The sequence below is a fragment of the Acinonyx jubatus genome, chromosome B4 (genome assembly GCF_027475565.1).
Source record: "Acinonyx jubatus isolate Ajub_Pintada_27869175 chromosome B4, VMU_Ajub_asm_v1.0, whole genome shotgun sequence".
Classification (NCBI taxonomy): Eukaryota; Metazoa; Chordata; class Mammalia; order Carnivora; family Felidae; genus Acinonyx; species Acinonyx jubatus.
Genome location: NC_069387.1, coordinates 128,903,035 through 128,925,784, shown reverse-complemented (window position 1 = coordinate 128,925,784; position 22,750 = coordinate 128,903,035). Strand labels below are relative to the sequence as shown.

The 22,750-nt window shown below is 61.5% G+C and overlaps 1 protein-coding gene across 3 annotated transcripts in view; it reads left to right on the top strand.

Moving 5' to 3' along the window:
- CARD10 (caspase recruitment domain family member 10) overlaps positions 1-22,750 on the top strand; it is a 91,352-nt gene continuing 68,602 nt past the window's right edge. Inside the window, exons 1-17 of one of the 3 annotated variants that reach the window (XM_053226763.1) lie at positions 1-475; positions 1,371-1,622; positions 2,497-2,634; positions 4,314-4,639; positions 8,704-8,901; positions 9,809-9,964; positions 10,820-10,945; positions 12,042-12,233; positions 13,441-13,575; positions 13,924-14,039; positions 14,591-14,619; positions 15,085-15,208; positions 19,840-19,999; positions 20,420-20,531; positions 20,967-21,210; positions 21,408-21,477; positions 22,530-22,632. In XM_053226763.1, the coding sequence (XP_053082738.1) occupies positions 1,388-1,622; positions 2,497-2,634; positions 4,314-4,639; positions 8,704-8,901; positions 9,809-9,964; positions 10,820-10,945; positions 12,042-12,233; positions 13,441-13,575; positions 13,924-14,039; positions 14,591-14,619; positions 15,085-15,208; positions 19,840-19,999; positions 20,420-20,531; positions 20,967-21,210; positions 21,408-21,477; positions 22,530-22,632 (2,464 nt within the window). In that variant the 5' untranslated portion in view covers positions 1-475; positions 1,371-1,387. Of the gene's footprint in view, positions 476-1,052; positions 1,235-1,370; positions 1,623-2,496; positions 2,635-4,313; positions 4,640-8,703; positions 8,902-9,808; positions 9,965-10,819; positions 10,946-12,041; positions 12,234-13,440; positions 13,576-13,923; positions 14,040-14,590; positions 14,620-15,084; positions 15,209-19,839; positions 20,000-20,419; positions 20,532-20,966; positions 21,211-21,407; positions 21,478-22,529; positions 22,633-22,750 lie in introns of those variants that run through there. The other 2 variants (XM_053226764.1, XM_053226762.1) reach the window with 2 other exon arrangements.

The following is a 22,750-nucleotide window of genomic DNA, read 5'->3' as shown; positions in this document are numbered from 1 at the left end:
CTTCCCCGAAGGGTCAGAGTCGGGATGTGCCCCCTCCTGGTCTTCCCTCCCAGCAGGCACCACGGGCAATTTCTAATTCGTGGAGAGATGATATCACATGTGCCAGTAGATGTGGGTATCGACTTTATCTTGGTAAGTGACCATGAGTTTCCCAAGGCGGGACGGGGGGGGGGGGGGGGGGGGGAGGATGGCCGCAGTGTTTCTCAAATTTACTTGACTTTGACCGCAGAACCACTCCCAGGCGTTTCTGAATCCAGCCTCTGGAGGCACACCCTTTGGGAAACATGGGGCCCCTGGCCCCCCGTGTTCTTCGATGAGACTTCATGCCTGGGACGGGCGTTAGTAGTGGTGTCCTGAGAGTTCAGACTCCCATCTCTGAGGCGGCCTTGACCTCTGTCCTTTGGTGCCCACCCAGGGGCTGCCCTGCAGCTTGAGGGAAGGTGCCAGAGCTGGCAGTCTCTTTGGGGACACTGAGGTACGAGAGGGCAAGCGCTTGCCCGCTTGAGCAGGAGGCGGTCAGAGAGGGACGCTGGTGGGAACCAGGAGGGAGTGCTCCCAGGCGGTGCTCCCGCACCGAGGGCCTCGGTGGCCCCACTCTAGCCCCGGGAGGGCTCTGGGGCCGGGGGGCGGGGTTCTGTCGGCCCGCGAGCCCTCGCCCCACGCTTCACGGCCATCGCCGCGGAGCACACAGGGATTGGGACTGGGTGCGCGGGTGCGCGGTGGAGGCTGGGTGGGACCGTGGCGCCGTGGGAGCCCCGGGCGAGTATCCGCCGAGCGCGGGCGGGACGCGGGCCCGCGTGGCCGCGGTGCGGGCTGCGAGCCAGGGTCGGCCGATGCGGCGCGCCGCGGGGAAGGTGTGTCGCGGCGTGGGCGGGGGGGGGGTGAGCGTGCGACGCCCGCCCCCGCCCCGCCCGGAGGCCGGGCAGGTGTGGGCGGGCCGCCCGGACCCCGCCGAGCCGGGGCCGGGAGCGCCGGCGGGAAACAGGAAGCGGGGGGGAGGCGCGCGGCCGGAGGGCCGGGAGGCAGGGCGTGCGGGCGGACGTGCGGGTGGCTGGCGGGCCGGACGCTCGGGCCCGGGCCGGGGCGGCGATGTGGGGGGGCCCGGGCAGCCCCGGCGGCCGCGGGGACGGGGGCGGGGCCCGGGGCGCCGCGGACGCCGCCCGCCTGCGCCGGCGGAGCCGCCGCCCGAGCGCGGAGCCGGGAGCCCGAGGCGGCGGCGGCGGCGGCGTGCGGGGTGAGTCCCGGGGGCGCGGGGCGGGCGGGCCGGGCGGCCGGTCCCGCGGGCGACGCCCCCGAGGCGGGGGTCGGCCGGCGCACCCCGGCCCGTGGGCGACCCTGCTGATCGGCCCCCTCGCGCCTCCGGCCCGCAGACCCCGAGGACGCGGCCATGCCGGGCGGGGCCGAGGCTGGCGAGGCGGAGGACGAGGCCGGGGCCGGCTCGGGGTCCGAGGCGGAGGAGGACGCTCTGTGGGAGCGGATCGAGGGCGTCCGGCACCGGCTGACCCGCGCCCTCAACCCGGCCAAGCTGACGCCGTATCTGCGCCAGTGCCGGGTCATCGACGAGCAGGACGAGGAGGAGGTGCTGAGCACCTACCGCTTCCCGTGCCGCGTCAACCGCACCGGTGAGCCGCGGGGGGCGCGTGGGGTCGGGCCTTTCCCCCGGGGCTGACTGTCCTCCGAGCGCGGCGCACGGAGCCTTGGAGCCGGAGGCCAGGGGTTCTGGTGCCCCCCCATCCCGCCTCTGCCTGAACCACCATCACGACCCAGCGGATCTTTGGTGCCCAGACGGGCATCTGGGTTTTGTCTGCCTTGCAGTTGTCTCCCGCTTCCTGGGCCCGCTCTGGAGCAGGGAACTTGGATTGTGGTTGCCAGCCGCAGTCTAGATCTGGGACCTCGTGGATGGACAGGGCATCTTTCTTGCGCCCTTTGATCTCTTGGGTTCTCTCTGCCCTCTCCTGCCGTGTGCCACGCATTCCTTGGAGAGTTATTTCCCCCTAAGTGCTCAAGACCCGTCACAGCTTTGTGAGGGTGCCCTCTCCCACAGGGTTGTGTCCTTGAACCAGAGCTGGCAAAGGGATGAGGGTCTAATGGTGGCATTTCAGGCCTTGGCCGGTGGGAGAAATACAGTGTATTACTTTGTGTTTGGGGATGGAGGGGACTCCTCTGTGCCATTGAAAAGGCAGGGAGTGTTCGCTGGCCCTGTATCTGTGTGTGTGTGTGTGGGGGGGGGGTGGGGGTAGGCTGGGGGTTGGGAAGCTGTTGCAGCACAGGTACCCTGGCGGGAGGGTCCTGGCTTTCCTGGCTGTGGCGGACAGGCTCTCCCCACCGATGTGTCGAGACAGGCCCCCGTGTGTGTCACTGACTCAAAAATCTGGGGAAATAAAAAGTCTGGGGAACGTGGGCCCTGGAGCATTGGGGAGGGAGAGGGGGAGGAAGTGGCTAGGCACTGGGGAAAGTCCTGACCTTGACCCCTGGGTATCCCCTGCCACTCCCCAGGGCGCCTGATGGACATCTTGCGCTGCCGCGGCAAGAGGGGATATGAGGCCTTTCTGGAAGCCTTGGAGTTCTACTACCCCGAGCACTTCACGCTGCTCACGGGCCAGGAACCTGCCCAGCGCTGCTCCATGATCCTCGGTGAGTGAGTCCACAACAGGTGCTGGTGCCTCGGACACCAGTACAGAGTTTCCTTACTCCATCCCTGTTGGGAGGCACTCTCATTATTCCTGTTGAACAGACAGGGAAACCGAGGCACGGGGCGACCTGAAGCAGTTTGCCCAAGTTGGGATTCAAATCCATTTAGTCTGAACTCAAAGCCTGAATACTTTTATTTTTTATTTTTTTGAGAGAGACAGGGTGCGAGTGGGGAAGGGTCGGAGAGAGAGGGAGAGAGAGGGAATCCCAAGCAGGCTCTGTGCAGTCAGTGCACGGAGCCTGACACGGGACTTGAGCTCCTGAAACCACCAGATTATGACCTGAGCCGAAGTTGGATGCTTGACTGACTGAGCCACCCGGGTGCCCCCAGGCGCATCTTTTCTGTGTGCACGTTTGTGCAAACGGGTGTCTCAGGAGGAGAGGATCTGGGAAGGAAAATTTGTCAAAGACTCCTATGTATTTTAAGTGTGAAATGGATGTTCATCCCACCACCAGTGTATGAGTGCACATTTTGCTCTACCGTCATGAATCCTGGGGATCATCTAAAAACACTTTGGCCAATTCTGATCTGTCAAAAATAATACCTTATTATTTCAAACTTGTACTTCATTGAGACACGTAATTCACAGCTTACTAGTTAGTAAACCTTGGGCAAATGACTTGACCTTTCTGTGCTTTGGTATTTTTGTCTTTATTTTATTTTATTATTTTTTTAATGTTTATTTATTTTGGAGACAGAGAAAGGGAGAGCATGAACAGGGGAGGGTCAGAGAGAAGGAGACACAGAATCGGAAGCAGGCTCCAGGCTCCGAGCTGTCAGCACAGAGCCCGACGCGGGGCTCGAACTCACGGAGTGTGAGATCATGACCTGAGCCGAAGTCGGATGCTTAACCGACTGAGCCACCCAGGCGCCCCAGTGTTTTTGTCTTTAAAGTGGATGTAATAGCAGTACCTACCTCATAATCTTGTCATGCAGTTAACTAAATTAATTTCTTTAGTGCAAAGAATGAAGCTAAACGTTAGTGGCTGTTATTGTCACCATTATGATTATTATTGCTCGTGAGTTGGAGCATATTTTCCTTTGTTTATGAACCGATTTTGTTTTGGAACTTGCCTATTAATAGTTGTTCCTCATGTATTTGTTTGCTTTTTCTTATTGATTTGTAGGAGCTCTTTATATATTGTGGCTCTGAATCCTTTGCTGCACTGGTTATATTTTCACCTGCTCTACTTCTTACGTTTTAACTTTTTTTTGGTGATATTTGTCATGGTTAGGAGCTTAACATTTTTTTTATATGGATTTGTCCATTTTCTGTTATAGCTCTTATTGATTTGTAGGAGCTCTTTATATATCGTGGCTCCCACTTCTCTGTTATATTGGTTATACTTTCTCCCGTTCTGCTGTCTGTCTTTTAACTTCTTTGTTACATCTTTCACTGTTCAGATCTTCAACAGACTTTTGTATGGACTTGTCCAATTTCTCTTTTCTAGGTTCTAGATTCTGTACCTTCTTTAGGAAGGCCTCCTCCACTCCAAAATTATCAAACTATATGCCCGAATCTCTACCTCGTGTTTTGGTGGTTTGGGTTTTTCTGCGCAGGCTGCCGTCCCGCTGGATTTTTATCTGCTTGCCCTGACTTTTCTCTCCCCCGTCCTGGCAGATGAGGAGGGGCCCGAGGGCCTGACCCAGTTCCTGATGACGGAGGTGCGACGGCTGCGGGAGGCTCGCAAGAGCCAGCTGCAGCGGGAACAGCAACTGCAGGCTCGCGGTCGGATGCTGGAGGAGGAGCGGGCCGGACTGGAGCAGCGGCTGCGGGAGCAACAGCAGGCACAGGAACGCTGCCAGCGGCTGCGGGAGGACTGGGAGGCGGGCAGCCTGGAGCTGCTGCGGCTCAAGGACGAGAACTACATGATCGCCATGCGCCTGGCACAGCTCAGCGAGGAGAAGAACTCAGCCGTGCTGCGCAGCCGGGACTTGCAGCTGGCGGTAGGCCCTGGGGAGGTGGGCAGGGTAGAGTGGGGAGGGGGCAACCTTTGCAAAACAACGACGGCACTGCGGCACCTGGCGTGTGTCCCCGAGCCACCGTGTGCCAGCCGTCGGACAACGGGGCCCGTCCCTTCACCGTCCCGTGCCTCCGTTTTCTCATCTGCGTCATGGGGATGTTGGTAGCGTTTCTTTCATTGGGTCATGGTGGTGGCTGTCAGCCAGGGGTGATTCTGCCCTCCCCTGGAAACGTGTGGCCGCGTCTGGAAACGTTTTTGGTTGTGGCGACTAGGAGTGTGTTAGTGGAGCCCTGGGACGCTGCTAACCAGGACGGCCCCCACACCCGAGAATTATCTAGCCCCAGATACTGGCAAGTGCCGAGGTGAAGAAGCCTTGGTTAATGACGGTTCCGTGAGTTGAAGACCCAGGGTTCTAGACACATTGAGTGCCTGGTGCTGTTGGTGTTCCAACCCGTATCGTCATCAGTTGCTGATGGCATTAAGCGCTGCTCTGCGCCACGCAGTTTACACGCGTCGCGTCATGTGACCCCACTGCGCGCGATTTCGTTTTGAAACATACACACTGAGGCTTGGAGCGTGGAGGCCCTTGCTCAAGGTCACAAAGCCCGGAAGCGGCACAGCCTGGCTTTGCACGGGTCCGCCTGGCACCGGGGCTGGCCTCCGGCCTCTAATGCTCTGCTTGCTACCTGCTCCCATCCAGGTGAGAGCTCACCAGTCCCCCCTGAGCGGTGGGTGAGGGGGCTGAGAAACCAAGCCTCGCTTTCTTGTTTCCTTCCTGGGGTTTAGCGGAGGGGGTAAAGCCGGTGTTTTATTGCTTCAGGGAGTTGTCCAGAGGACTTCCTGAGTTCGTGCTCGTGGAGGATTTAACAGGTGCCAACGTCACACGGTTAGCTCTCTCCCAACAGTACTGTACGAGGTTCCCTGGGGTGGGTTCTGACTGTGTGATTTGAAGCCCCCCGATCTGTGAGCCTCAGCTGTCGCCGTGATGCTGCAGGTGGTGGGTACCCGGGGACGGAGGGTGGCCGGTGGGAGGTGCCGGTGCCTCATTGCACCCGAGCCCGTGGCCGTGCATGCTGGTGGGTGGACGTTTGGGGAAGAGAATCCTGATCGGAGGCATCGAGGCCACAGGTTGAAAGGCAACCAGGCCCGCTTAAGGGTGCAGGTGGCCGATGGGAGGGTGTGAGGTGAGGTGGCTGGGAGGCGGTCGTCTGAGGGTCTGCTTGGTGTTTAGCACGAGATGGGCCAGCTGAGGCCTCGGACTGTTGGCAGATTGAGGAAAGGCTGGCACGTGCAAGGCGCCCCCGGTTGCCTTATCCTGGTGGGAGGTCACGGACGAGGATGCCCTAGGAGTGGTTCGGCACCTCCAGTCTCTGGGCTCAGTTCTCAGCGTTGGCCCTGTACCAACTCCGTTACTTTTTCAGTAACTCTCTTGGGACAGGGTGGGGGGGCACGCCGCTCTTGTCCCCATTTCTGGATGAGGAAACTGAGGCACGGAGAGGCTGGCTGGAGCATTTCCCAGGATCCGAGGAGTGAAGAGGGTGGCCTAGGCTCCCCCCACGCTTCACTGCGTCTGCTTCCTCTGACATGGATGTGGGGTTTGCTGTGAGGTTTTCCTAGAAGAAAGTTCTGCTTCTCAGAGAGGAAAGTGTGACGGCCACCGGTCCAGCAGCGTCAGGAGGGGCGTGGCCTGTGTCACCGTTGGGTTGGGTCCCCTGAAGTGGCAGACGTGGGGCGGGGGTGGGGGGAAGTCCTGTGTGTGCACAGCTGTCTGGGATCCCCTGGGGTGCGGTAGAGGGTTGGAGAAGAGGTTCAGAGGTGCCTCCGTGTATCTGCACGTTGGCTGCAGGTGCGTGTTAGCATGGCCCCCTCGGGGCGGGGGGGGGGGCAGGTAATCTGCCACCTGCCAGATAGGGACTGCTTTTCCCTAGTTTAGGGGCCAGAGGGTCAGGGCTGAATTCCGATGAACAGATAAGATTTTCTTCGGACATAGCTACCGTACATTTGCCTGAACTTTTTGGAGCTTTTCTGCCCCAGAATTAACAGAGGTGTTGCAGGTGGAAACGAACAGAACAGCTGAAGGTGCCTGTCTTGGCCGCTCGGGTCGCCTCCCCCTCCCTCCCCCCTCCCGGGGCAGGTGTGTGGCAGCCGGGATTTAATACTGTGTTTTATAAGGTGCAAATTTAACGAGCTGGTATTTCTGAACAACATCAACTTAAGGACCGAACGCTATAATTTTGTGCTAAGTGAGTTTGTACACCGGGATTAAATGTATCCCTGCTTCCTGGTGCTCGGGGAGGGGGTGGGGGGGGGAGGCTCCCCAGGGCCCCGTCCTCTGAGCTCATCAGGGGCGCCTGCTGGCCGCGGGTCAGGCCGGAGGCCGCGGTGTGTGGCTGCAGTTCGCTGGAGAGGGTGTGACCACACTTGGCCCTTGGAACTAGCTGTCTTTCTCTGGCGGTTCACAAAGCGTGTTTTGTGAGGGGAAAGGAATGTGAGAGTCATGAATTTCTTTCTGAGTCCTTTGTGGAGGAGGAGTACAGCTGCTTGACCCGGCATCCAGCCCCTCATGGGGTGTGTGTGTGTGTGTGTGTGGGGGGGGGGGGGTGTGTGTCTGTGGGGGTGTGTGGCATTGCCTGGCGCTCCGGGGGGGGGGGGGGCTGCAAGCCATTTTCCAAGCGAGGCCGGGGCACTCCCGGGGCACCAGACGTTGACACGCCTGTGCGGGGGACCAGAGGTCATCGTGCCCTTATCCCAACGGTGACTTCCTTTTGCGGCTTGCCACCTGCTGCTGCTCTTGTCACCGTCCAGACGCCTCAGACCCCACGTGGAAAGGAGCTCTGGCCAAGTGCACCGATAATCCAGCAGGCTGCCCATGCAGCCCTCTCTGCCAGGCCACCACACGGCCGTCCGCCGCCCACCCCGGGCCGGCTTCTGGCTGCACACACTAAACTGGTGGCAGGTTGGGGCTCCAGGATTTTACTTAAAGCTGTGAAGACAGCCACTGTCACACCCCTGGCAGCTCTGGAGGCAGCCTCTGGTGGTTTGAAGGCCTCTACCCACCTACCGTCTTGTTGAATTCTTTTTTTTTTAATGGTTTTTTTTTTTGAACTTTTTAAAATGTGTATTTACTTTTAAGAGAGAGAGAGAGAGAGAGAGAGAGAGAGACAGGGCGCGAGCATGGGCGGAGCAGAGAGGGAGACACAGAATCCGAAGCAGGCTCCAGGTTCTGAGCTGTCAGCACAGAGCCTGACGCGGGGCTCGAACCCACAACGGTGAGATTGTGATCTGAGCCGAAGTTGGGCGCTTAACCTACTGAGCCACCCAGGCGTCCCATGAATGTTTTAAATTTACTTTGAGAGGGAGAGAAAGAGCGAAGAGCGTGCGTGTGCCACACACACACACAGACACACGCGGGGCTGTGCCAGTGGGGCAGGGGCAGAGAGAGGGAGAGAGAATCCCGAGCAGGCTCCACGCTGTCAGCAGGGTCCGACGCGGGGCTCAAACTCAAGAACCGTGAGATCGTGACCTAAACTGAAATCAAGATCATGACTTAAACTGAGCCAGCCAGGTGCCTCCCCACCCCCTGCCTGCCTCCCCCCCCCCCCCCCCCCGTCTTTGTGGAGTTTTACAGTGACTTTGGGAGGTAGGATGTGGAACAGGGGGATCAAAGGGGCCCATCTTACTGGTGAGGAGATTGAGGCACTGAGAGGGGCCACGACTTGCCCAGGTCATGCTGGGATAGAGGCAGCGCCAGGCCTGGACCCCGGCTCCCCCGATTGCTGGCGTGGCCCTCCTCCTCCGTCGTGCTGGCACTGGGCTGAATTGCCTGTGCTCTGTGTCCCAGCTGTGGGGCAGACGAGCCGGATGGAGGACACCCACCCGGAAGTCCTGGCAGCAGATTCCCCGGGGACAGCCCAGCCCAGCCCCAGCTGCTCAGGGAACCCCAGAGGCACCAGGAGTCAAGAGAGCAGAGCCTCTCCCCATGGCCTTGCCGGTGGCCCCTCCCTGGGCCTTGTCCCTCCTTGGGCTGACCCATGTCTTGGGCCCCAGGTGGATCAGCTCAAGCTCAAGGTGAGCCGGCTGGAGGAGGAGTGCACCCTATTGCGGAGGGCCAGGGGGCCGCTCCCCGGGTCCGAGGACAAGGAGAAGGACAAGGAGCCAGACGGCGTGGACCTGGTCTCGGAGCTGCGCGCAGAGAACCAGCGACTGACGGCGTCGCTCCAGGAGCTCCAGGAGGGTCTGCCGCAGGTGTGAGGGGTGGCGAGGGGGAGTGGGGGGGGGGGTCATACCGCCTGCCGCTCACCCATCCTCCTGAGACCTGGAGAACGAGGATTCTAGAACCAGAGGCGAACCCCGGCTAGCCTCTTGTCTCCAGCTCTGAGCGGAGGGCTCTCAGCGCTGGGCCCTCCCCAGGTGTTTGGTCTGGGGCCCGTGGGTGACCCCAGGAGGTCTCCGAACTCCCCGAAACGGTGCACCTGATTTTGCGTGTGAACGTTTTTCTGGGGAGAGGCCCCCAGCTTTCCTCAGATTTGTAGAGGAGCCTGTGACCCTGGAAAGATTCAGACCCCTGAGGTCTGGATGGCCCTGGGGCTGGCTTGGGTGGCCCCTGGCCAGTCAGCGGGCCTATTGCCTGGCCGGTGCTCCACACAGGAAGTGGGGGATGGGAGCCAGGACTCCCACAGGGTCGGGGTGCCCAGCTGGGGTGTGGCTCTGTGGGCTGGATCTCGGGCCCATGGGCTACCTGCCTGGGCCAGGCTCAGCCCCCGTGAGGAACCAGTGTCAGAGGGGTGGGGCTAGGCTTTGGAAAAGGCACCCATCTGCTGCCCTGGGCGGTCTGGCCGGGGGCCGGAGCGAGAGCGAGCGGGCCTGGTTCTTGTTTAGGAATAAGATCCGGGCCAACTTGTGCAGGCAAGTCCTCATTCACTTCATTTCCACCCCAGATGTTCCCTCGAGGGTGCGGGGCTGTGGGCCACACCTCCTCCACAGACTGGGAAAGGGAGGTCCAGAGAGGTCAAGGCCCGTGGCCACGGTGGCAGAGCTAGTGAGGCGGGCCTGAGGGGGCGGGGGCGAGGGCTGTGTGTCCCCCTCCCTCCTGCCACAGTCAAGGTGGGCCCTGGGCCGGAGCTTGAGGTGGCCTCTGAACTATGACCCTCAGGAGGCCAGCAGGCTGGGGGCCCCAGGCTCGGAGCGCATCCTCCTAGACATCCTGGAACATGACTGGCGGGAGGCACAGGACAGCAGGCAGGAGCTGTGTCAGAAGCTGCACGCCGTACAGGGGGAGCTGCAGTGGGCCGAGGAGCTGCGGGACAAGGTAGCGTCTACCTCACGCCCTACCCTACCCCTGCCCGGTCCCTGCCCGGTTCCCGCTTCCTCCTTGCTCACAGACCGGCTCCTGGGGAGAGCAGGGGGGAGGGTGGGCATCACCTTCTCTGACATCTACTGTGCGCCAGGTGCCTACCGGGCTAAGAAAGGTGCACTTGTCTGTTCTCAAATATTGAGGTCATTAGCGAACAGAACAAAGGCTTCTGCTCCTGCGGAGGCTAAATCCTAGCAGGGGAGACCAACAGCACTCTGCTCACACGATCCCGGGTCCATTACTTCACGTAGCGGAGGGTGATAAGTGCTGTGCATGAAGGAGAGCAGCAGGGGGAGGGGGCAGATTGCAGTTTAAATGGGGAGGCCGAGGGGCGCCTCGGTGGCTCAGTCTGTTGAGCGTCCGACTTCGGCGCAGGTCACGATCTCACAGTTTGAGGGTTCGAGCCCCGCGTCAGGCTCTGTGCTGATGGCTCAGAGCCTGGAGCCTGCTTCGGATTCTCTCTCTCTCTCTCTCTCTCTCTCTCTCTGCTCCTCCCCAACTTACGCTCTATCTCAAAAATAAATAAACGTTAAAAAAAAAAGATAAACGGGGAGGCCGAGGTTGGCTGGGAAGGTATCATTGTTATGGTCGCCCCCGTTTTACAGGTTGGGCAACTGAGGCCCGGGGTGGTGAAGTCGGTCGGTGGCCCAGGCCACTCAGCCAAGGGAGGTGGGGCGCTTGTTATTGAGGCTCAGGCCTCTCTCCCTGGACCTGCCGGGCACCTGCTGGTGAGCTTGCCCGGGGGCGGGGGGGCCCAGGCCTGTGGTCTGAGCCGGGCACGCCCCGCTCTGCCCCCTCCCGGCCCCGCAGTACTTGCAGGAGATGGAGGACCTGAGGCTGAAGCACCGCGCGCTGCAGAAGGACTGTGATCTGTACAAGCACCGCATGGCCACTGTCCTGGCCCAGCTGGAGGAGGTGGAGAAGGAGCGCGACCAGGTGAGGGCTGCCACCGCTTCCCCCCCCCCCCCCACCCCGGGGAGACAGGGGGGGAGTGGGCGGGGCCAGAACCGTAGCCGGAGACTTCCGCCCGGCCCGGAGCGCTGATTGGTTTAGGCGGGGCGAGTGGGCCGAGGTACTGGAAGCACTCGGATAGGCCAACCTTCCCCCCGCCCACCCCCGTACCCCCCAACACACCTGCCTCACCCCAGCTCCTGGTCGAGGAGAGGGGGTCCCGGCACTCATCGCCTCCGGAGCCCTTGTTCCCTTCACGTCGAGGGCAAGGCCTCCACAGGGCGGTGCTTGCTAATATTTGCCGGTGAAGGAAATTCACCGAAGTTGTGGCTCGCGGGCCCTGGGTGCCATGGCCTTCACCTCCTGAGGCCACAGGGTGAGCTATTTCCTCCAGGTCACCGGCCCTCCTTGTACGGGGCTCCCCGCGCGGGGGGGGGGGGGGGGGGAAGGGCGGGAGGTGCTGTCCTTGCACCAAGTTCGAATCCTACTAGAGGAGTGGAAGTCTACATGTTAGAATGGGCCTCGGGGCCCCCTGCTGGGTCGGGTGAAGGTGCAGGTGACCCAGGTGGTCCGGAGGAGGTGGGGGGGGGGACCCAGGAATCTGCACCATCTCTGGCTCCCGCTCCTTTTGAGACATTGGGTGGCAGGTCCCGGCCATGGCCCAGCTCCCAGGGACCCTGGTCTTCCTGGTGGGGAAAAGCACTTTGGGTGGAGTGGGCTGGGTTTGAACCCTGGTTCCCCCGGGAGCTGGGATGCTGTGAGTAAAGGCCGAGGCACACAGGACGTTTCCCAGAAGGGGCTGCCGTTGCTCTTGGGAAACAGTAAGAGCCTGGACCTGACTCTGGATCCCAGCTCTGTGCCCGCTGGCCGGGCTGTCTGTAAAATGAGGACAAAGAGAATCTCCACCGTGGAAAGCTGGTGCGAAGATTGAGTGGGCGGCCTGATACTTAGCACAGGGCCCAGCGCCCAGGAAGCGCTTGATAAACATTAGCGGCTGGTCTTGTGCCGCCCCTGTCCGAGAGGGCAGGACGGTTGGGTCAGGGCGGCCCCTGCACCCTCCCTCTCTGCCCGTTCTCCCCAGGCCATCCAGAGCCGTGACCGGATCCAGCTGCAGTACTCACAGAGCCTCATCGAGAAGGACCAGTACCGCAAGCAGGTGCGGGGCCTGGAGGCCGAGCGCGACGAGCTGCTGACCGCGCTCACCAGCCTGGAGGGTGCCAAGGCCCTGCTGGAGGCGCAGCTGCAGCGGGTCCAGGGGGGCTCCTGCCTCAAGGTGAGCAGGGGGCAGGAGCACGAGAGTTCGGTGGGAATGCTGGGATCCTGGCAGGAGCTCTTGGCCGGGGCTGGGAACAAGCAGGACCTGGTGGGAGACCTCAGTCTGGGGGGTGGGACCCCCTGGGATCCCTCAGCTGGGCTTGGGAAGATGCAGGTTCCAGGAGGCCATGTGTGGGTCCTGGCTGGAGCCCTCACCCTGGGTCAAGAGCATGCTGGTCTTGAAGGGAGCTCTCGGGCAGGACGGAGAATATGCAGGCCTGGTGGAACTTTCAACTGGGGTGGGTGTGGGTTGGTGCGTCAGGGGACAGGAAAGGGTCTCTGAGTTTCTGGGGTTGCTCCTGGGGCACTAGGAATAGTTTGAAGTTAAAAAAAAAAAAAAAAAAGAAAAGAAAAAAGAATGGTTTCAAGTTTGCTTTTGGATATTCTTGGAGAAGCCCGGCTGCATGAGGCCTGAAGGCCGCTCAGAGACCAGATAGTTCAGTTCCCTCACTGTATAGTCAGAGAGTGTCAGGGGCTCGCCCAAGTTCATACAGCCAGCCAGCACCCCTTGTCAACCAGATGGGAGTCCTTGGACCTCTGTTAGGAGCTCTGCCTTTTCCTCTCTTGGGTTTGCTTGAAGATGATCCCTTGGCCAAGCATTTGATGCATGGAGCCTGGAGGAATAGAACAAAGGAAGCATGAATCTGTCATTTGTCACTTTTTCAGATCCTCAGTGGCTTTTTTGCTCTTAGGTAAAGACCAGACCCCTTATCAGGCCCTGGAGGCCTGAAGGCTGGGCCCCTTCCTACCTCTAGCCTTGTTCTCTGGGTCACAGTCTTTTAATTCCTGGACTTTGTCACAGTCCTGCCTCGGGGCCTTTGCACATACCATTCCAGCTGCCTAGACCATCCTCCCCAACTTTATCTGCTTAACACCTACTTATCGTTGAGTCCTCAGCTCAAACCACACTTTCTCCGGAGAGCGCTCTGATGCCCCCAGGCTGGGTGGGCCCTTGGGAGTGCCTTCCGCGCACTAGGCACCTTCCTTCCCTGGTCTCTTGGCAGTTTGGGGTTATTTCCTTAATCTGCCTGTGTGTTTATGGTCGGTCTCTGCTGGGCTGTGAGCTCCATGAGAGCAGGGATCCAGCCGTCTCATTCTCTGCCGGGTCCCCGGTGCTGGCCCTTGCCCTGCACCGCTCACCTCCTCCCTCCCCCTTCTGTTGCCAGGCTTGTGCCTCTTCCCATTCCCTGTGCTCCAACCTGAGCAGTACCTGGAGCCTCAGCGAGTTCCCCCCGCTGCTGGGAGGCCCGGAAGCAGCTGGGGAAGCAGCCGTCATGGGGGGATCTGAGCCCCACACCTCGGTAAGACACCTGCCCTCCCTGAGCGTGTCGGGGGTGGGGTGCGGATGCTGACAGCATTCGTGTAATGTCATTACCGACCTGTGGGTGCTTTCCAGTTCGCCGACAGTCCCATTTCTCCTGTGAGGACACCGAGGCCCATGAAGGCCAAGTCCCCTACTTAAGCTCGCCCAGAGCCAGCTCCGCGCTAGGCCTGGGTGCCAGGAGCCACGGGATCCCCACTGTACTCGTGCAGAGCCCACGCCTCCACCCCGGGCCCTACTTGTCATCTGGGGAATGGGCACAAAGTAGGTGCGTTGAGGTGGGGGAGGCGGATCGGAGGTGACCCAGGCCCTGTCGTGGCATTGGCAGGAGGAGGCCACAGATAGCGAGAAGGAGATCAATCGGCTCTCCATCCTGCCCTTCCCCCCGAGTGCTGGTTCCATCCTCCGCCGGCAGCGTGAGGAGGACCCCGCACCCCCTAAGAGGTAAGCATGTTGGGGAGACAGCAGTAGAGGCTCAGGGAGAGCCACGTCCCAGAATCCCTAGCGCCAGCACCAGCATCGGAGCTAGGTGGGCACCTCCCCTTACCGCCTTTAAATGGCCGGGGCTCCGGGGACCCGGGTCCGCAGAGTCATGGCCATGGCCCAGGTCGGGGGCGGGGGGGTGGTGGTGATGAAGTCACAGTCTGGTATGGGAGCAGACGTGGGAGCCACGAATGACAGAGGCAGAAAGCAGGGGTGAGTTGAGGGGTGAGAAGTCCAGGGAGGCTTCCAGGAGGGGGTGGCGTTCAGGGACAGGCCAGGGCATTCTAGGGGGAGGGGCGTGGGGCAGAGGTCGGACCGTTAGCTTCTCGCCCTGTGAGTTTAGAGGAACTGGTTGGCCCAAGTGCCCAGTGCCTGGGACCCCTGCCTTGGCTGTAGCCTACCTGTGCTTGGGGGCGGCAGGACCTCTTGGTGGCCAGGCGGCAGGGGAGGAGGGACGGGAGCAGAATGCCCCCTGTGCCTCAGCTCCTGCCTCCCCTGCCCTCCTCCCCCAGGTCCTTCAGCAGTATGTCGGACATCACAGGTAACGGCCCTCAGGGACTCCGTGGGGAGGGCTCATTGCCGGGGTGGCTTTTTAGCCCACCTGAGGTCTGTGCTGCCTGCTCTGCCCTTGCCTGTGCCCCCCCTTCCTGAGGCCCCCCACCCCGTGCCCTGACCGGGCAGGGCGGCTGTGCCCCGGAGGCCCCTGGGGAGTTGGGCCACACTGCTCACCCGTTGCCCCGGCCTGCTCCTCTCTCCTGGGCCTGGCTTCACTGTACCGGCTCCTCAGTCCCAGCCCTCCCTCCAATCCCTCCAAGGGAACCGAAGGGTCACCTTGGCCCCGGCCCAGCCCCGAGCCCAGTGGGTGCAGTGTGTTCCTGGGGTGTCAAACCTGCCAAGGTCCTGGGAAGGCCCTGGGCTCGAGCACCTCGCCCCCTTCTCACGGGCCCCGGCTTGGCCTGGTTGCTTGGTCTGGAGCCCCGGAACCTCCTTCTTTCTCCCCACCCAGGGAGTGTGACGCTTAAGCCCTGGTCTCCTGGTCTCTCCTCGTCCTCGTCCTCTGATAGCGTGTGGCCTTTTGGGAAGTCGGATGGCCTCCTGGCCAGAGGCTGTGGTCTGGATCTCCTCAACAGGTACTGCGGCTGCCTGGGGTGGTAGAGATGGGCCAGGCGGGGCTGGGTGGGGGTGGTGTCAGACCCCTGGAGCAGGGCGAGGGGGTGGGAGGGAGCAGTAGCTCAGCTTTAGCCTGAGGCAACCGTAGAATATTAGGGCTTTTAGACACCTGGCATTCAAATCCTGTCACTGCTGCTTATCGTCTGGGTGACGGGCTGGTCACTTCCCCTCTCGGCGCCTCCGTGTTTCCTCATCTGCTGAAGGTGGTCAGTGATCTTTTCTGCGTGGGGGTGTTTGGGGGTTCAGGACTCGTGTCAGTAAAGCACCCTGCTTTGCCAGCTGTTAAGTAGGTGCTCAGTAAATGGTAGTCGTTACTCGTACCCCCCTCTGCTTGCCGTCCTCCCAGCGCTGAGCCCCCAGCAGGACCGAGCCTTCCTGCAAGGCTTCGCGCTGTGGGTGGGGTGGGAGCCCCGCCGCCGGGCTGGCCACAAGCCCGTGACAGGAGTCGTGAAGCAGACGGGCCCAGCATGCGTTGAGGTTCTGTCAGTGTTGGTTGACGAGTGACCTCCCCGGTCGGGCTCGCGGGTGGGTCCCAGGAGGGCGGGCGATAGATGAGTTGAGAATGTGCACTTCAAACTCCAGATAGGGAGGGCAGCTGGGTGAGTGGGGAAGAGCAGAGGGCAGAGGCTGTCCAGGGATGGCCCGGAGCTTGGCGGTGACTGGAGCCGGAGGGGGAGGGGGCCAGGGCGGGCTTCATGAGTCAGGCTGGCCGTGTGAGTCAGGCGGGAGAGTGTGGACTTCGGCTTGTGCCCGCTGGGAAACATAGCAAGATGTGGCTATGGCTAAACGCGAGGCCGGCTGCTGGCTGCCTCACAGCGTTCTCTCCGTCCTGGGAGGCGGGTGTTATGATTATACCCCTGTTTTATAGAGGAGAAAGCTGAGGCTCAGAGAGGTTGAGCGACTTGCCTGAGGTCACACAGCTGGAAAGGGCCGGGGCTAAGACCCACAGTGACCTCAGCAGGTTTGCGTTTGGGGAAGGGGCCTGGGGAGCACTGAATGTCGACAGCCGCAACGCGGGGGTGCTGGATACAGAGGGCAGGTCACCCGAGAAATAGGGGCAGAGCAGGACCAGGGGCCTGAAGCAGCTTGACCAGGCCCAGGTCCAGGCCCCTGCCCCCACTCTAGCCCTCCGGCAGCGGGGCCAGCACGACATTGTTTCTCCCTGTGCAGGACGTGCTTCTAGGGGAAGGGGTGGAGGCACCTCCCTTCCTGCCTGCCTTGGCCCTTCCTCCAGCTCGGTTCAGCCTGCAGCAGGGGTCCTGGCTACTGTCCAGGGGGCACCGGAGCAGGAGGTTCTGGCCCACTCCCTGCCCCCCCTCCATGTGATCATAGGGCCACCTCTGCAGTTCCTGGGCAGGAGGGAGCTGGAGGGAGGACACACACTGGGGCGGGGGCAGGGACGGGGGACTGAGACAGCAAGATGTGGACAGATGCGGGGGGGGGGGGGGTAGGGAGAGCCTGGCTGGTGCGTGGGGTGGTGCCTGCGTGCGTCCTGGGGCAGTGTCCCCGCACAGAGCACTGTGGGAAAGAACAAGACACTGGAGCCCTGTCACTTGCTACAGAGGGGCTTGGGCAAGTCACTAAATTCCCCAGGGCCTCGGTTTCCTGCTCTGTAAAATGGGGTTGTCACGGACTTCCGGTGTTCCCCTTAGGGGGTTTTGAACAGTGCCCGGCTCAGAGTGAGCGGTAGTGTTAGCCCTTTGGTGTTTTTATCGCCGCTGTTGCTTAGGTTCCCCGAGTAGCCCGGCAAGGCTGGTGTTTTTAGCCTCATGATGCAGATGACCAGAAGGAGGCCCAGGGAGAGTCGGGAATTTGTCCCAAGGCCACTGGGCAGTGGAGTTGGGGATTCCGATGGACCTTCCTTCTGGCTAAACTGCTTTCAGCTCCTGCTCGTGGTGCGACCTCACCGTGCGCTGGGCCTTTGCAGCGGTCTGGCCTCCCCTGCCCTTCTGGGCTCCTAGGGCCTTGGGGCAGGGCAGGGGTTGCTGGGGCGGGCTGAGGGCTGGACGGACAGACGGACAGGTGGGAGAGATAGTGAGGAAGGGCCAGAGAATGCAAGTGGGGCGCTGAGGGGCGAGTGCTGGGTGAGGGTCACTAGGGGAGGGTCAGTGTGAGTCTCCCTGGCAGGGCCTGTCCCCCGGTCACTCAGACTGTGTTGCTAGAGACCCAGGAGTCCAGAGATTGGACTGCCCCCCCCCCCCCGCCCCCGGCCTTGTGTTCCTCTCTTTTCCCTCATCCACTTGTCTGCTGACGCCTGGTGCTGAGAGGGACCCAACTGGACCTGGCCCCAACTGGACCTGGGAGCTGCCAGGCGGACTCTCCCCCCTTCCCCAGGGGGACTCTGGAGGCCCAGAGAAGCCACTGGGTTCCTCAGGAAGGTGGGCAAGGGTGTCCTGAAGGAGGCGGTGCCTGAGCTAGGTTGGCAGGGAGAGCCTGAAAACTTGGGGTGAATGGCGGGGCTGGGGGTGGGGCTGGTGTGCCAGGGCAGGGGGTAGGGGGCAGGGGGCCGATCAGCTGGTACCAGGAAGGGCTGAGTGCAGGCTGCCTGCTGGGCTGCCTCCTGGGGGAGCCCTGATGCTCGGTTGTCTGTGGCTTCGAAACAGGTGGGGCAACTGCCGGCCACGGAGAGGTGACTCTTCTGAGTCACCCCTGGTAACAGTAGCTGTGTAACCTCTCTTGGGCACCTAGTTAACGTGGCACGGTTCTAAGAGCGTCCCACGCTTAATTCCCTGAGTCGTACGTACGATGAGGGAGGCGGAGGCCGATGGGGCTCTTGAGGACCACAGGCTACGCAGCCAGGCCGTCTGGCCCCGGAGTCCCCGCAAGTGCCACTTTTCTCAGAGTCCCCTGACCGTACCCCACTTGACAGAAACTCAGGACACGCGCCCGGAACAAAAGGATCACGAGACGACAGTTGGGTTTACTTGAGGGGAGGCTGGTGTGCGTTTTCTATTCTGTTCCGATAAAACACTGCGCTGGCCGTGACCTTGTGAATTTCACAACCCTCTTAGGGGCCAGGCCTGCAGTTGGAGGTTTCCTGGAGGCCTCTGGTCTCCACCTCCCCTGCATCATCTTTACGTTGGTCCGACCCTCACACCCACGGTGGGAGACAGTGTCCTCATTGTCCTGGCTTTATGGATGTGGTGACAGAATCAAGCGGCCAGCTCGCTCGTCCGCATCTAGGGCACAGTTAAGGCTGGGGTCTGCAGTGGGACTGTGTTTCTCCAGCCAGGGGGCAGCATGGCCAGGCCCAGCTTCGGGCCTCCCATCTCTGCCCTGGCCCATCAACGCAGCCCGGACATTCCCGGGGCCGGGGGAGCCTACGAAGGTAGGCTGGCACCCGTGTCCCGTCACAGCCCCGTGGGCGTGGCTGTTTGTTTGACTGAGAGGGTGGAAGCCGAGAAAGGCTCCTGGGGCCAAAGATTCCCCCTCCCACATGCGCGCAGACGGTGTTGAAGTCCTTATAGCCTTGCCCACCCTGGGCGGACAGCAGGGGGCAGTGTGGCTGCGTGGGCAGCAGTTGCCAGGGTGGGTGGGGAGGCGGGCGATGGTGGGGGACGCTTGGGCTTCTCCCCTGCGGACTCTGGCCTCCCCTCTTCCCTAATCCTCCGGCCAGGGGGGGCTCACAGAAGGGAATTTCAGGCGGCTGTGTCTGCGCTGGCCGCAGGGCCTCACAGGTTCTCATCCAGGGACAGGAAGAACCCCGCCACGATGGGGATCTGGGTGACTCTTTGTCTTAACTGCCAGTGGTTTCCACTGCCCACAAGAGGAAGGCCAGACGCCTTCCTTGTGTGCCCTCCACAGGCTGGCTCCAGCTTGCCTTTTCTGGGAGCTGTTTCCCATGATGTTCAATTAGCTAATTAGGGCAAAGTGCTTAGCATGGTTTCTGGCACACGGGGAGCACTCGGTAAGCATTTGCTGCCGCTGTTATTACTGTTGTTATTAAATCCTTCTGCACATCCTGTATTCTGTCCTCCACACCTCTGCCCCTGCCAGCCCTTCAGCCTGGAGCACCACCTTCCTCTCTGTCTATTCCTGAAGCGCCTCTATTCGTCACCGCCGGGTAGCCCCGCTGCCTCTTCCTCTGGGAAGCCGCTCCCCTCGGTGCTCCCACGGCCGCCTGTAGCCATCTCTGGTCTGTGTTGTGTCCTAACGGTGACCTCCCCCGCTAAACTGTGAGCATAACGAGCTTTTATTTGTCATCTGCCATGTGCCGGACGCTGTGTTTGGGGCTGGGGACCCAGAGCTGAGCACGATGGTGGGCTGGTCCTGAGGGTGTTCTTTCTGGGCAAGCGCAGAAGGTGCGATCCTGCAGGAAGCTTCGCCTCAACCTCGTGCGGGGGTCGGGGAGGGAGAGGTTGCTTTGGAACTGAGCTTTGAAGGATGAGCAGAATCTGCCAGGCAGAAGAGAGGGGGAAGGACATTCCGGGCAGCAGGCACAGCGGGTGCAATGGCCCTGGGGTGAGTTGGGGGGGGGGGGTTGGTGAGAGTCATGGCTCGGTTGGGGAATTGCTGTGGTTCTCCTGAGAATGTCGCACTGAGTCGAAATACTGACTGAACTCTAATTCCTGGTTCCCTTCTCTTTTCCCAGGTCTCTGGCCATCCGAGTGTCTTGCCGGAGCCCCCCGGGGGGGCCTGAGCCCCAGGACAAGGGCCCAGACGGCCTGTCATTCCTTGGGGACAGCTGGTCTGGGGCCGTGGTGCGGAGGGTGCTCTCTGGGCCAGGGTCTGCCAGGGGGGAGCCGAGAGAGGTGAGACCCCCCCCCCCATCCCTCTGAGTTGGGGGTGGAGCCAATGCATTAGCTGGGGCTGGATGCCCTCTGATTGGCGGGTCTAGGTCACTGGGCGGAGTTTCTGGGGGTTGACCCAAAGCTGAGGCAGGCTCAGAGATGACACCCAGGTTGGCCTGCCTCAGCCAGCAGTAAATTAAATCTGACTGGGCAGGGGCTGGACGGATCCCCACCCTTAAGCATGGAAAAGAACAGACACCCTGGGTGAGGACGATGCCTGTTGATGGGGGAAGGATCTGATTGGCTAGGTGCCCTGTGAGGTGGGGTATCTGAATTACCGGGATATGTCACCACCACCCCAGTCTCCCTTCAGCCCCAGGGCCGCGGTGGCCTGGGAAGCTCACTTCCTTCCTTCCCTGCCTGCCTGGGTTTCTTTCCCAGCCAAGGGCAGAGGCTGCTGGCCTGGAGGGGGCAGGCCTGGAAGGTGAGGCCCAGCAGAGAACCCTGCTCTGGAGCCAGGCGTCCACACTCCCCTTCCTGATGGACTTCAAGGGTAAGTCTGGCCGAGGGCCGAGGAACTGGGGACTCCCGGGTCCCAGAAGGTCAGAGCTGAGAGCCCACAAGAGGGCTTGTCCAGCCCGTGGTGCAGGTGGGGCAACCGAGGCCTGGCTGCGGCCTGGCTGTCAGCAGTGCCCTTCCCTTGCCCACTGTTCACCCTTGCTGGCTGTCCTTTGTCTCCTCCGTAAGGAGCTTACCATGACAGGAGTCCAGAGACCCGGGTTCAAGGCCTGGTTCTGTTCCTAGTGGGCTTGGTAGCCTCGGGCAGGTCCCTGTCCTCTCTGGGCCTCAGACTCTCCCTTTAAGAGGGGGGAGGTAGGGTTCTGGCAGCTCAGGCCTTGAAAGGGGCGTGATGGAGCCCGAGGCCGATCCCTGACTTACTTAATCCTCCTCTTGCCCTCCCTCCTGCCCCCGCCCTGCCCACGTCCAGCCTGTCAGTCCTTCCACGAGGCCCTAGATGCCTGGACAAAGGGGCTGAGCACTGAGCCCTTCTATATTCGAGCCAACCTCACCCTGCCCGAGCGTGCAGACCCTCATGCCCTGTGTGTGAAAGCCCAGGAGATCCTGCGGCTGGTGGACCCGGCATACAAGCGGCGGCAGGAGTGGTTCTGCACACGGGTCGACCCCCTTACGCTGCGGGACCTGGACCGGGGCACTGTGCCCAATTACCAGAGGTGACGCAGAACCGGGAGTCTGGGGGCGGGTCCCGCAGGGAGCCAGGACCAGGATAGGAGGCTTTTCCCCTCCCCCTGCAGTCCCTCACTATCCTCCGGGACAGGATACGGGGGCTGGAGGAGAGGAGGTGAGGGGCTCCCTTTCTCCCCACAAATGCACCATGTGACCCCACCCCACCCCCATCCCTACCCCACAGAGCCCAGCAGCTCCTAGAAGTTCAGGAGAAAGGGCTGTTCTCCAGCCGGCACCGAGGGCCCCGAAGTAATGTAAGCAATGCTGGGCGGGCTGGCAAGGGTCCGGGGAGAGGGCCTGCCAAGGGTGGGGTCCAAAGGCGGAGAGGCCAGGTTCCGTTGTCTGACAGCCCTGGGGGAGGAGAGGAGGGAGGCTCCCACCCCGCTCCTTCACCCGGACACGGTTGATCATCTCCTACGTGCCCAGCATACAGGGCAACGGCAGGGCTCACGGTCCAGGGTAGTTGAGAGGATTAAACGAGGCAGCTCAGGAGCAGGCCTGGCCACGGCCAGCACTTGACAGAATGGCAGTCACACCCCCTTTTCCAATCCCTGGGTAGGGGCTGGGCCGGGTGAGCCTCCCCCGGCCGCCCTACACACGGGCAAAGTGAGGCTCAGAGAAGTCAAATCACTCAGAAGGCCAGAGGGGCTGAGAACTTGGGCTCTGGAGCCAGACTGCCTGGGGTGGAATCCCAGCTCTGCCACGAGCCAGCCAGCCCGCCGCGCCGCCTTGGACAAGCACCTGACCCTCCCTTGAGGCTCTGTTTCCTCATCTGTAAAACTGGGGAAGTTACGTTGCCTGCCTCGTGGGTAGAAGGCTTCAGTGAGTTCGTGACATCTGGGGCTCAGTGTCTGTCACGTTCCCTGCTGGCCGCTGGTGTCATCGGTGCTGTCATTTGTCGGTGCTGTTTTTTTTTTTTTCGTACCCAGGGTCATGTTGCTAATTCATTGGAAGAGGTTCCAAAGGTTACCTCTCAGGCGACATTAGGTCGCTCTGGTCTCTGGGCCTCAGGTTCCCCATCTGTAGACCTAAGGCCCCTCTAGCTCTAACTGGCTCCCACAGGCTTGCTTCCCTGGGCCCATAGGGATGGTTACCCTCAGCTGCCTGGGGAGAGAGGGGCTGTGCTGGGCCGGGTGGGGGCAGGAGAAAGCCTGGCAGGGAGGGGGCCTCTCGGGCTGACCCAGGGGGCAGCCGGGCCCCCTCTGCCGGGGTGGGGGGGTCTCATTCATCTCCTCCCCGCTGAGGGTGGGATGCAGGCTGGGCCCTCAGGTGCTCCTCTCTCCGTGCCCCCCTCTCCCCCCGCCAGCTGAAGAAGCGAGCCCTGGACCAACTCCGGCTGGTGAAGCCCAAGCACGTGGGAGGTTCTACCGGAGATTGTCCGGAGCAGCTGCTGATGGAACCCTGCTCAGGTGAGCACACAGCTGCAGAGGCACGTCCTGTGCTGGTGTCTGGGAGGGTGCACGTCTGGGTGTCCTTTGGCCCTCGTGGTCCATTCTGCCTGCAAGAGCCCATTGAAGGGCTTCCGGT